The 13,509-nt window shown below is 39.8% G+C and overlaps 1 protein-coding gene across 1 annotated transcript in view; it reads left to right on the top strand.

Moving 5' to 3' along the window:
* DDX10 (DEAD-box helicase 10) overlaps positions 1 to 13,509 on the top strand; it is a 227,916-nt gene that overhangs the window by 116,944 nt on the left and 97,463 nt on the right. Inside the window, exon 15 of the mRNA XM_018556243.1 lies at positions 2,975 to 3,139. Within this exon, the coding sequence (XP_018411745.1) occupies positions 2,975 to 3,139 (165 nt within the window). The remainder of the gene's footprint in view (positions 1 to 2,974; positions 3,140 to 13,509) is intronic.

Genomic DNA, 13,509 nt, shown 5'->3' with positions numbered 1-13,509 from the left:
GGACTTCAAAAAAAAAAAAAAAAAAGTGAAGCACAGATGCCAACTTTCACAATTATTATATTATACAGAGGGGGGCAAGTAATAATAGTGTTTACCTAAGCAAAAACGGAGATCGGTGCAACATTCTTTTTGGATATATTTAATGCCAGCGTTGCAGTGGTCAGCTAAAGCTGGTGTTGCGAAATCCCCAATTACTAAACATTGTGGCTTAAAGGGAACCAGTCACAATTGGGCTTCTGCATTATAGAACAACTCTGGGAAAAATCATTTTTTAACATTTGCAGTGGGGCTACCCCCGCATTGCAAGGGTAAACTGCTAATTTTCATCCAGGGGCTAAAAAAGTTATACTCACCCAATCTTCTGAGACGTCCAGCTGTCACAGTGCTCCCTCCAGCCTTTCGCCTCGTACGCTGTAGTGATGGTATGTCCCTCGGCGTTCTCATGTCCCATAGACAGTGTATTGGATGTGAAGACTGGAGAATCTTTAGACCTCTGCAAGGGGAATAAGGCTGAAAGGACCAGTCTAAGAGCCAGCCGACTCGGGGGAATCAGGTGAGTATAACTTTTTTTTAAATTTTAGTCCCTAGACAGAAACAAGCAGTTAACCCTTGCAATGTGGGGGTAGCCCAACTGCAATTGTTAATAAAAAATTTGCCCAGAGTTCTGCTTTAAAGGAGATCTAAAGCCAGTCTCTAAAATCTCATTTTAACTTGTACCTTCCAAAGTAAATTCCAATATTTTTAAATCTTTAGCATTTATTCCCAGAATACCTGGTGATCCTGCCACAAAGGCACCCTTTCGGGCACTTCCATTTATTGGGTTTCAGTGCTCTTCCCTGTCTTCCCATAATGCTTATGCTTGAAGGGAGCCTTTTAATTGGACTTCTGCATTAAAGTAGATTTAAAATCAATCACTGAAAATCTCATATCGGCTTTAACATTTTCAAAGCAATTCTCAATCTTTCATAATTGTAATCTTACAATTATGAAGCTAAACCGTTCTCATGCCTAGTCTTATTTTAAAGTATATTTACACTTTTGCAGTAAAAAATAAGTTTATGTATTCCCATTCACGCAGCATACCTAAAAAAAATATATATACACAGTATTTTTTACCTTTTTGATGTATCTGTGTAGCAGGCCCTTTCAAGCTTCCAAGTGACAGGAAACTCGGTCTGTCCCCATAGAAAGTCTAGGGACATACTAAATTTCCTCTCATTAACATAAAACGCTTCTAGCGTGTTAATCCTTTGTTAGGACAGGCATTGTTCAAATCTATAAATAACCTTTTTAAGCGCGCTCAGGTATGTTATTACAATATAAATGGTATGCTGCAATGCCTAGAGGTAGAAACCACCAAAAACAATAAACATCTATGCACTGCGCTATACCTAATCCCTAATACTTTATATGTATTACCATAAAACCATCATGTGCATCATAACATCATAATCTTAGCAAATTATTGTGCAAATAATCCAATCATGTGCATCTCTTTACCACAGTATAACAAAAAATTGTGCATTCAAATTCAAAAATATTTTCAGCAAATATATATTATGATAAATAAAATAAAGCAAACAAAAAGTCCAAATACTGTGATCTTCTTCATTCTATAATTTCCAATTTTTGATGAGTTTCTCTTTCTATAATGTACAATTATTGCATTTCTCTATCACCCATAAAACTTAAGGAAAGAAACATACATCACTGTGAATTGAGGATCCGTGAAACACTATCCACATCCAATAGTGCCCAAACTTCCACTTTTTCAGTTAATATATATATCTTCACAACACTGTGCTCCAAAACATATAAAACTGCACTCACCGGACATACAGGGCTACTCTAAAGTAGGATAAGCCATAAGCACTTATATCTCTGGTGTTATCCCTTTTCCAATTACGTTCCAGTTTGAGGGATCACTTCTTATTCACCTCTATTTCCTCCTCACTTCTTAGATCGAAGCTTATGAACCAAGCTCAGACAGAAACATAAAAGCCTCTCATTGTAATGTTTTACTTCACCACTTTATTAGAAGGTTAAAAACACTTTCAGATAAAATCCAATAGTCACAAGAAACTCCTCCGATCGTACAAGCATCAGTGTTCTGGTTTCAGAATACGTGCGTATGCCCCGCCCTCCCGGCATGTTTTGTCACAATGATTACTTCCAGGGGGTAGCGAGCAATTGTTTAATACTAGTTTAAAACTAATAATGAGATCTGCCAGCACAGTACTGACATGGTTAACTATGGTAACATAAACCTGCCTAGCCCCCTTTTTGCGTTCCACAGAAAAACTCTTTCTTTCAGATTATGTACTGTGCAAGCAGCAATTAAAATTAAAAAAAGTAAGTTATGCTATGTGAATGAGAAACATGTAACACATATAAAATAGGTGTTATACATATTTGGCTGTGAAGGTGGAAATACTTCAAATCATGTAACTTCATTTGAATCCATCTGTAAAGATGGGCACTCTTATCCTCATGACCATAAACATAAGTACTTGTCCAGGGAGTTAAAATGTAATCCCATACAAATCCCTGAATGGTGGACCCTTCTGGTCTATGAAGTCACCAGCCCAGAGGATGTTAAACCACATTTTAACGGAGGCTTGGCATATCGTGTCTGCACGCTGATTTAAAATCATCTTTCAATTATTAGTTAAACTTGTTTTACATTTACTTACAAAAAGAATTCACTTTCTATTTGTTCAGCCTATATGAAAACTGAGTAATTCAAAGTCACCTCTGTAATTTGTGTTTTGTATTTGAAGTTCTTTGTTCAAACCTTAATCTGGAGGACTATCCAGAGCTCAAAGGTGACCAGTCAGCAGCATATAATATGCACTCCCTGGCACCTGTTTCTGTTCTGTGGATAATGCGAGTTCTACATTGTATGCAGAAATGTAAAAGTCCTGTGTATGTGCAAACTGAAATCCAATTCTTTACTGTTTTTTGTGTGACGCAGGCAGTCCAGCAGTGGCCTCAGGTACAGAAAACTGTAGTCAAAGATGTGGAGAATGAGGAAGATTTAGATAATGGCATCAACCTGGAAAAGGCAAGGCAACGGCTGACAGAAGAAGATAAGTTTGACAAAGAAGCGTACAGACAGAAGATCAAGGAAAAACATAGGGTATGTGTCTCTCTATTTTTACTCTTTTCTTTTTGCAGGAAGTGACGTAAAGATTGGAATTTTGCGCAGGGTGTAATGGGTACTCCCTCAGGGAGCCAAAAATGGGTGCCTGCTGGCTGAGCTCGTCCACACTCTAATGTACACACCTCCACAGTAAAAAGAATCCAGAGGCACACCGCTGGTCATGCTGACAAAATTCCTTTATTCAAACTTCCACAGCTTGGCTCAGTCCCGCCTGCTCTACGACTAAGCCCTGGATAGGGCGAAACACGTTTGTGGGCGGACCAAGCTGTGCAAGTCTAATTAATGGAATTTTCAGCACCACAAGCTGTATTTGGCTGGATTCTTTTTACTGTAGTGACAAGCGATGCTTGGCTGGACTTTTTTTTTACTGTAGTCGCTTTTTATGTTTAATCTCTTTTTTTATTAACGAAGGATCAAGAAAAATTACAACAGGAATTATAAAGCCAATTGTAAGTTACAGATACATATGAAAAATCTCAATCTCAAAATATAAGATACAGGAGAAAGAGGTAGCATACCTGTAGACATGATATAGTAGAACAATGAGGTATCAAAAATAAATGGAATAGTCCGAACAGTAAGAATGAAATAGTTATGGCAGTAGCACATTGAAGTGAGACCCGAATTTAAGCATAGCAGTATCTATTTGTTATACCCAGTGCATGCTGAAAGCAATGCTTAGGCAATAGGAAATAAACAGTGTTAGAGGTGATATGAAGAACGTTATAGAAAAGAAGAAAGAGGAAGAAAAGAAAAAGAGAACCCCCCTCCCCTCTTCAAAACATAGAGCAAAAGCCCCATCAGTTAGAAGGGGAATCATAAAAATGACCACAAAACAGTGTTTCGGCAATAAGGCCAAGAAGACCAGGTGAGAGTAGTTCCTTTTTTATAAGGAAATTTTTATAAAGTACACTGGCAGTGGCAGAATCTATAACAGTGCAGAGTCTAGTAACCCAAATCAGATATTGACACACTGTACTCAGGCAGGAGGGTCTAACTCCAAATCCTGTGGTTGGAGGGTAGCAGTAAGATGGGTGTAGGTGGCAGCTTCTATTGGTGAAGTAGTAATTTTGCCAGGTTAGTTAATTCACCAGTACAAACACACCAAAGTGCACCGGCCTTGTGAAGCATGTATAGAAAAGATATTACATATAGATGAATGAAAAATCCCAGCAACGACCTTGATAGAATTTCATGCCTGTGAAGAAGAGGTACAGTCTTGTATTGGCACACAGCATAGGGGGTGGCTACAGCTACAAAATGACATTGTGCCAGAGTGTTGTTTGACTGGATTATCTGTTATATCATCCATGGGACTGCAGAGCTTCCTAATTAGGAGCTGAGAATCTGTTGTATCTTCTCACTTTTCTCTCTATACTTCATGAGGCCAGTGCACTTTGGTGTGTTTAGATTTGTTTTAGTTGATTGGCTAGTCAGGACCAAAAGCAGCAAGCAGAAGTGAAATATAAACTTGACGGCTCATTATTGCGAAGAAGAGTTTGGTGTTGGTCACTATGGAGTCTTTTTACTAAAAACAGTGCATAGCTATTTCTCCAGCAATACTGGATGGACATTATCAGGTTAATTAGCTGGTGTGAGAATGGGGCACAAACAAACGTGCTTAGTGAAATTTCCCTTCTGGTTGAATGTTCCTCAATAGATGCATTCATTAATGACAGAGTGCATGGGGAAATATTGCAGTTTGGTCACTAGATGGAGCTGAGGATCATAAGAAATAAATACATGTTGGGAGATACGTTGTTAACATTTAAAGAGGGAATAACTTAAAAAATTAAAGGTTGATACTTGGGGAAAGCCATGGTTACATTTCTATGCTCATCTCTTCAGTGTTCTCCTGAATTGTATCTTGTTAACATGAATTTATTTCCTACCATTCTCCGCTCCATCTAGTGGCAATATTGCTTTCCCATTTACTCTGTTCTTGATGAATGAACCTATTGAACATCTGACCAGAAGAGAAATTACATGAACAACATTCATTTTTGCCCCATTTCTCACAACAGCTGATTTACTTGTGAAAGTAGCTGAGGTTTTGCTGGACAAATAGCTTTACACATTTTTTATAAATAGACCCCTATGTATTTGTATACTTTTAACTTTTATCATGACACTAAACTCAGGAGTTAAATCTTAAAAATGCATTCAAGTACCTTAACTATGAACATAAATGTGTCTTATTTGTGTATCATTTAGCTGTAGATCCTCAAATCATCTCTGAATTGGTGGGGATACTGTCCTTCCTTCTGGAGGGTGGCTACTTTTGTTCCCCATGGTCCCTGTGTGTGATGTAAAGTAGTCACCGCTCCAAGCTCTCTCCTGTGATGGACTACAATCTCACTACAAATATTAAACTAAACATGAGATTGTAGTCCATGGGGGCAAGCTTGGAGCAGTGACTACTTTACAACACACACAGGGATCATGGTGAAGAAAAGTAGCCACCCTCCAGAAGGAAAGACAGAGTCGGCACCAATTCAGAGATGATTTGAGGATCCACAGGTGAGTGATGCAGAAATAAGGTCCAGTTTAGTTAATAGTTAAGGTAAATGAATGCACCTGAGTTTAGGGTCAGTTTAAATTAAGCCCGTTATGAGAGAGATTGGAGAACCACCATTGCTTATTTTATAAAAATGCTAGATGTTCATCGGCAGAGCTGATTGTAATTTTGCCAGGTTAGTTAATTCACCAGTACAAACACACCAAAGTGCACCGGCCTTGTGAAGCATGTATAGAAAAGATATTACATATAGATGAATGAAAAATCCCAGCAACGACCTTGATAGAATTTCATGCCTGTGAAGAAGAGGTACAGTCTTGTATTGGCACACAGCATAGGGGGTGGCTACAGCTACAAAATGACATTGTGCCAGAGTGTTGTTTGACTGGATTATCTGTTATATCATCCATGGGACTGCAGAGCTTCCTAATTAGGAGCTGAGAATCTGTTGTATCTTCTCACTTTTCTCTCTATACTTCATGAGGCCAGTGCACTTTGGTGTGTTTAGATTTGTTTTAGTTGATTGGCTAGTCAGGACCAAAAGCAGCAAGCAGAAGTGAAATATAAACTTGACGGCTCATTATTGCGAAGAAGAGTTTGGTGTTGGTCACTATGGAGTCTTTTTACTAAAAACAGTGCATAGCTATTTCTCCAGCAATACTGGATGGACATTATCAGGTTAATTAGCTGGTGTGAGAATGGGGCACAAACAAACGTGCTTAGTGAAATTTCCCTTCTGGTTGAATGTTCCTCAATAGATGCATTCATTAATGACAGAGTGCATGGGGAAATATTGCAGTTTGGTCACTAGATGGAGCTGAGGATCATAAGAAATAAATACATGTTGGGAGATACGTTGTTAACATTTAAAGAGGGAATAACTTAAAAAATTAAAGGTTGATACTTGGGGAAAGCCATGGTTACATTTCTATGCTCATCTCTTCAGTGTTCTCCTGAATTGTATCTTGTTAACATGAATTTATTTCCTACCATTCTCCGCTCCATCTAGTGGCAATATTGCTTTCCCATTTACTCTGTTCTTGATGAATGAACCTATTGAACATCTGACCAGAAGAGAAATTACATGAACAACATTCATTTTTGCCCCATTTCTCACAACAGCTGATTTACTTGTGAAAGTAGCTGAGGTTTTGCTGGACAAATAGCTTTACACATTTTTTATAAATAGACCCCTATGTATTTGTATACTTTTAACTTTTATCATGACACTAAACTCAGGAGTTAAATCTTAAAAATGCATTCAAGTACCTTAACTATGAACATAAATGTGTCTTATTTGTGTATCATTTAGCTGTAGATCCTCAAATCATCTCTGAATTGGTGGGGATACTGTCCTTCCTTCTGGAGGGTGGCTACTTTTGTTCCCCATGGTCCCTGTGTGTGATGTAAAGTAGTCACCGCTCCAAGCTCTCTCCTGTGATGGACTACAATCTCACTACAAATATTAAACTAAACATGAGATTGTAGTCCATGGGGGCAAGCTTGGAGCAGTGACTACTTTACAACACACACAGGGATCATGGTGAAGAAAAGTAGCCACCCTCCAGAAGGAAAGACAGAGTCGGCACCAATTCAGAGATGATTTGAGGATCCACAGGTGAGTGATGCAGAAATAAGGTCCAGTTTAGTTAATAGTTAAGGTAAATGAATGCACCTGAGTTTAGGGTCAGTTTAAATTAAGCCCGTTATGAGAGAGATTGGAGAACCACCATTGCTTATTTTATAAAAATGCTAGATGTTCATCGGCAGAGCTGATTTGTAAAGTGCTTATCCAGAGTCACTTCATCCTAGTCAGTGATTTGGAAAGTGTTGAAGTCTGAGGCAGCCAAATTAATAGCATTTCTCAAGAAAGTCAGCAGTGGCAGGCTACAGAATTCCTTCATGATAGGTTTCTTTTTACAGGTCACTTGAAAATAAATCTCGCCTTTTTTTAGTGCTTCACGAGCATTTTTCTTAGTGTAGATTAAATGATAGTATTGGTATATAAAGAGTAAGCTGGAAAGGATTAACTAAATGTCAATCCATGCAGAAAACATCCACATTGCAGTCCGCTGTGTGCTTCGCTCCTCTTGGGTGATCAGCCAGGTCGGAATGTTGTTGCAGTGCAGTATCTGTGAACTGGAAATATATTCATCTTTGGGGCATTGATACCCAGAGTTCTGCATTTTAGCGGCATTCCATAGTTCTGCAAATTTTTGCTTAAGCTGCGGGTTATATTAATGAATACATAATTAATGTATTCATTTATTCTTTTTAATAAGTATAGCTGCTCACTGATGGGGAAAAAGGTTGAATCTTTGGAAGAGAATAATGAACAAAGCACAAATGAAAACATTAATTTATTGTGCCCTAAATCCTAACTTCTACAAAATTGCAGTTTATTGCGGCTCACTCACAGGATATTGTTACCGCGCAGTATCTTTAATCTGATGCTAAATAATGTCTTGTCTATTTCTGTTTCATCATTGCTTAAATCCACCATTTAACTTTGTGTAAGGATTTAAAGCATGACGCCAGGCTAAGGGCCCATTCACACCACCTCCAGAACATCACCAGACCAGATTGTTTCCGGACCCGAATGCATCCCTATGCTATTTCTGGCCTCTATTCACAACAGCGCAGTCCATTCCAGACCAGACCAGAAAAATACTGCATTTCTCATTTTGTCTGGTCTGGAATGCACTGGAACTGCAGGCAGGTTCACATCATTTTCTGGACCAGATCTGGTCCGAAAAATGGTGTGAACCTGCCCTAAAGAAGGACTTCATTCAAAAAATATTTAGATCTGGATAGAGTGAAGTCCTATGCCAGGTTTGTGTTGTTGATGGCTTTCTGACGTGTATCCCCTAGGTCTCTGTGTTCCAGAGAAGGAAACTGGGGGGTGCTCAGGGTGCATTAGTGTTGCTGATTGGGGCATTGTGTTGGGGGATGTCTGCCAAGTGCATTGTGGGTAAGAACTGTGGTATGACTCTCCAAATTGTTGCCAGTTCAACATGTTGATGCAGCACATAATATGTAAAACATTTATCCCTTGATGCAGCACATAATACGTAAAACATTTATCCCTTGATGCAGCACATAATATGTAAAATAAATAAGTAAAAATAAGCAAAACATGAGCATATTTATTGTAAATGCAACCAAAGTGCATTGCAGTAATAAGTAAAGAAGCTTGGATTCGACTGTAAAGCTAAACTTTAGGCAGCTTGAAAAGACACTGATTAATGCAGCTCTCTTATCATTAATGTATCATTAAATGGAAGTTTCACGTACTTGGTGGAGTCTAAATTGATGAGGGCGACCTCTTTTGCAGCTCCAGTCCCATAGCCCCTGGATAGCGGAACATGTGCGCAGGGACACAGAGAGGCACGAGTGCTGGAAAATGTCACCGTGGCAGGAAGGGTCAGCCTCAGTGTTGTTGCCTAGCCCTGGGTAGGAAGCAGGCATTTGCATAGAATGCACCGGAGGCCGATTAACAGAAGAGATGCAGTCAGATTTAGCCGCGTCATCAACGGGTGGGCAGAGCATTACAAGGCGACAGGAACATAGTCAGTTACAGGCCAGGGTCGGTAATGTGCGGGTAGCAAGGTACAATGCAGCAGACAGAAGCGCTAGTCAAGGAATAAGCCAAGTTCTCAGGAACACGGAGAGCAGGTGGGAGGTCCAATGAGCCAGGTCAGAATCAGATGAACAATCAGGAAACAGAATCTCAGGAACACTGGAAGACTGTTTATCACGCGGCACCAGAGGACAGAAGGTCACAGCTTAAATAGCCCGTAAGGTGCCAGAATTCACAGTACGTGGGTGCGCATGCCTGTGCCTTCACGGTCAAGTGCATGTGCAAATGTGCGCGGGTAGACACAACTGCATGAGCTGAACCATGCGCATGCACAGGCGCCCATACTGGAGCCCTTGCTCTGGCTTCTCTACAGGAAGCAATACAAGTACCTGAATGTGACCTGGTATCAGCCTCTTGCAGTCCCAGTGTAGCAAAGCTACAGCGTGAACAGAGGTAGCAGTACAAGGAGCCAATCAGTTCATATACTGACAAGAAGCATACTCATAGGAGGAGAGAGCGGTGTGGCAGAGAGATGAGCTCATCACTGTGCTGCTGCCCCTTTCACTGTACAGTCGCAGGCTGGGGCTAGTCCAGGACAACTTGAGCTCAGAGGTAGTTGGTTGAATTATACTGGCCATCAGGTTGAGGAGTTCTAGTAAAAGGAAAAACATTTACAGCAGAGAAAATCTTGAGATTGAAGGTGAATATTGCTGCAAAAGCTGGTTTGGTTATTTTCTTTTAATGAGCTATACATTTTATCTTTTTTTTTGCTGGAGTTCTGTATTGGTTTGCCTGTCTTTAGATTCAAAACCAAGGCTCACACATACATGTAATCGAGTTCTCATTCTTAAAGCAAAGAGGAACAGGAGGGGAGGAGACAATAGCCCATTATTTAATACCAAGGTATTGAGCCTTGTGTGCTGGAGATAGAGGAAAATTGGGGGGAAAACGGGGCACTGCTCGGGGTTCTAGGGGCTCGTCTATAACAGTAATACTTTTAATAAGTATAATATATTTTTTTCTATTCTATGATACACTGCACTGGAACAATTGTTACTCCATCTTGTCATCCTTATTTCACATGACTAGTTGGCTTTCCACTTCACACCATAACAGATGTTCCAGATGTAATTGTCAGCTTGTATATGGAACCAACATTGAATCTTCACTTGTAATGATTCTTCTAATCTGTGTACTAAAGATAGAATCAAATCATAAACAGTTATTTTTTTTAATTGGCTAACATTTGTAATGATTTTTTGTAAGGTTTAATTGGTTCTCGAATTAAAGCAACTCTTTCATCAATGGGTTTATATTTAGCTCCTTTGTACAGGAGGTGTTGCATGTTCCTGGGTATTTGCAAGCAGGATGCAGCGAGCTTGGCTACTAATGAGTGTGAAGTGCGATTTCAGTTTAATCTGTTGTGTTTTAATTACTTATTTGATTTAGTGTTTCAACGCATGTCAGCAAGGAGTGTCTGCACTTTCAAAATATCTCACTGGACTGCTGTGCAACCTGCTTGTGACAGGAACGCTATAAAAATACTTAGATTTTAAACAGTATGAACGATTGGAGTCTACCTAATTTAAAGACATATTGGCATCGCTGACTTGTTTTTAGGAGACACAAACACCATGGTTCTTATCCACATCTGGCACTACTTAAAGGAGATCTATGGAGTGAGTGATTTCTACTCATCCTCATAGTTAGAGCTGACCTGTGACAAATAAGCTGTCACAGGTCGGCTCTATCGATCGGGAAGTGAGCAGAAACATGCAGCCGATCTGCTCACTTCTCAATCGTCTCTCTGCAGTGAGCGGTGACTGTCAGTCACAGCTCCCCACAGGGATTCCTCCCTCTCCTCTCTCCGATCCTCCAGTGCTGAGTGGAGGAATGGACGAAGGAGGGGCAGGCACAGCTGGCTCTAGAGCTCACGCAGCTGGGTGGATCTTGACAGTAATGTCGGGATCCGTCCCGGCTGCAACGCTCACAGTATATTGCAGGCAATAGCCCGCGATATACTTGACTTTGGGTCACGGGAGGACGTTGGTATATGACCTCGCGTGACCCTAAAGAGAACTATGGGGAAAAACACATAACCCATAGTTCTCTTTTAAAGCAACCCTGCCACCATTTGGGAAAACGTAGTGCAACTTACAACCCCCATGTAAAACAAGAAAAGAAATACTGACCTATCTGGCTGACGGTATGTTGAACTTTTGCTTTTTTAAAGTGACAGTTAAATCTTAAAAATGCATTCAAGTACCCTAATTATTAATAAAATGTGTCTTATTTGTGTATCACTCGGCTGTAAATCCTCAAATCATTTTTGAATAAGTGCTAACCCTGTCCTACCTTCTGGCTACTTTTGGTCTGCATGGTCCCTGTGTGTGTTGTAAAGTAGTCACCGCTCCAAGCTCTCTCCCATGATGGACTACAATCTCAATACAAATTAGTAAAGTAAACATGAGACTGTAGTCCATCATGGGAACGAGCTTGGAACGCTGGCTACTTTACAACACACACAGGGACCATGGGGGACAAAAGTAGCCACCCTCCAGAAGGAAGGACAGTGTCGGCACCAATTCAGAGATGATTTGAGGATCTGCAGCCGAGTGATACACAAATAAGATACATTTCTGTCAATAGTTAAGGTACTTGAATGCATTTTTAAGATTTAACTCCTGAATTTAGTGTCACTATACAGAGCTGTTGCTGTCTCGGATTTGTCAGATAGTTTGTCCTACCGCCAAGTGCTGTTGTTGTTCCCGCTAACCTCTATGTCACCACAAGACAATGGGGTTCATGCTAACAGAAGTGGAAGCTTGGGATAGCAAACAGAAGATTTTCTGTAGTCTCTATCGGCAAGAAATACCAGCCATGCCCTTGGTAAGCGGAAACCATAATATCCTTACATAGACTGAAGGGACCCTGATAACATCTATTTATTCAGGGCAAGAAATGGGTACTCCCAACAAAATGTGATTCGGCAATGTGGACATGAGCCCTGTTGAGTCATTGTAACTTTGCTCTTTAATCTCTACCCACCCACAATCCCTTTAACATTCCTCAGCATGATTAAGCTTGATTAGAATATGTTAATAAACATCCTCAAACAGAACAAGTAACTGGCACCTGTGCTGACCCCCAGGTCTGTGACTTGGCTGGCATGTCTTCTGAACATATGACTGTAGTGATCACATAGCATTGTTTACAAACATACTGGCTTGTTGAGCTGTCATTGTGCCTCATAAAGTAATTTGACAGAAGAAGTTGGCAGACTCTGGCTCTTAAAGTCAAAGGCAACCTATGTAAAAAAAAAAAAAAAGAGACCATAATTCATTTAAAATAGAAATAACAAATTTAAATATGTTTTTTTAAATGTTTGCTAATTTGTCAGCTTATCCTAAAATTATGAGCAGGGCATTTATTAAAAAAAGGCACAAAATAGCTGTGTAATCATTTTTAGGTAGGAACATTAGTTGTAGGGTCATGGACATGGTCAAGTAACCCGAAGCATATTTATTTTTTTCCTGAGCATCTAGGCATTGATGACCTCCAGTCACAGAAGGGTTACTGATAGGCCTACCTTGATTTAATCGGGTCTAAAGAGGAAGTGTTGTAAAGCAGAAATCCACAGTAGTTAATCATCTAGCACTTTCATATTGCCATCTCTGCCATTTCTTTACACAGTAGGTTTACACGTGCGTCACTCCTGTATGCTGTAGGCCGTGCCTACACGCCTTGCTCCTTGTTGTTTCTTCATATAAATAGTAATTGCTTTTATTGCTTATAGAGCATGATTTCTCTTTCATGGGTGTATAAAGTTGCCAGTAGATTAAATCTACACGACTTATGTGCCATTCTTCGACTGCTGTGCTGTTATATGTCCCTCAAGTGTCAGCGAGTTACATGTTAAGATCCTTGGCAACCATCTGTAGCTGTGCTGAGTTATGTATTTTCTCTACTCCAGCTAAAGCTTATAAACTATAGTATGTTTTATGAAAGGTCTGATGAAATATGGATTCCTTGTTAACAAGAAAGAATAATGTACCCGTTACATTAGTTTTCTCATGTTTTATAATTGATGACTTATGGCGCTAACCGCTGTGATATAAATAAGCAAATTACTTCTTTTATTGCATGCTGTTAAGGATAATGGTTCGCTCCAGTTTACAGTGGTAAATGAAATAATTGCTTTGGTGGGGGCTATACATAGCTATTCTTTTTATTATTATTTCATATGAG

The sequence above is a fragment of the Nanorana parkeri genome, unplaced genomic scaffold (assembly GCF_000935625.1).
Source record: "Nanorana parkeri isolate BGI_ZX_2015 unplaced genomic scaffold, ASM93562v1 scaffold229, whole genome shotgun sequence".
Lineage (NCBI taxonomy): Eukaryota > Metazoa > Chordata > Amphibia > Anura > Dicroglossidae > Nanorana > Nanorana parkeri.
This window is presented reverse-complemented; position numbering and strand designations above follow the sequence as displayed.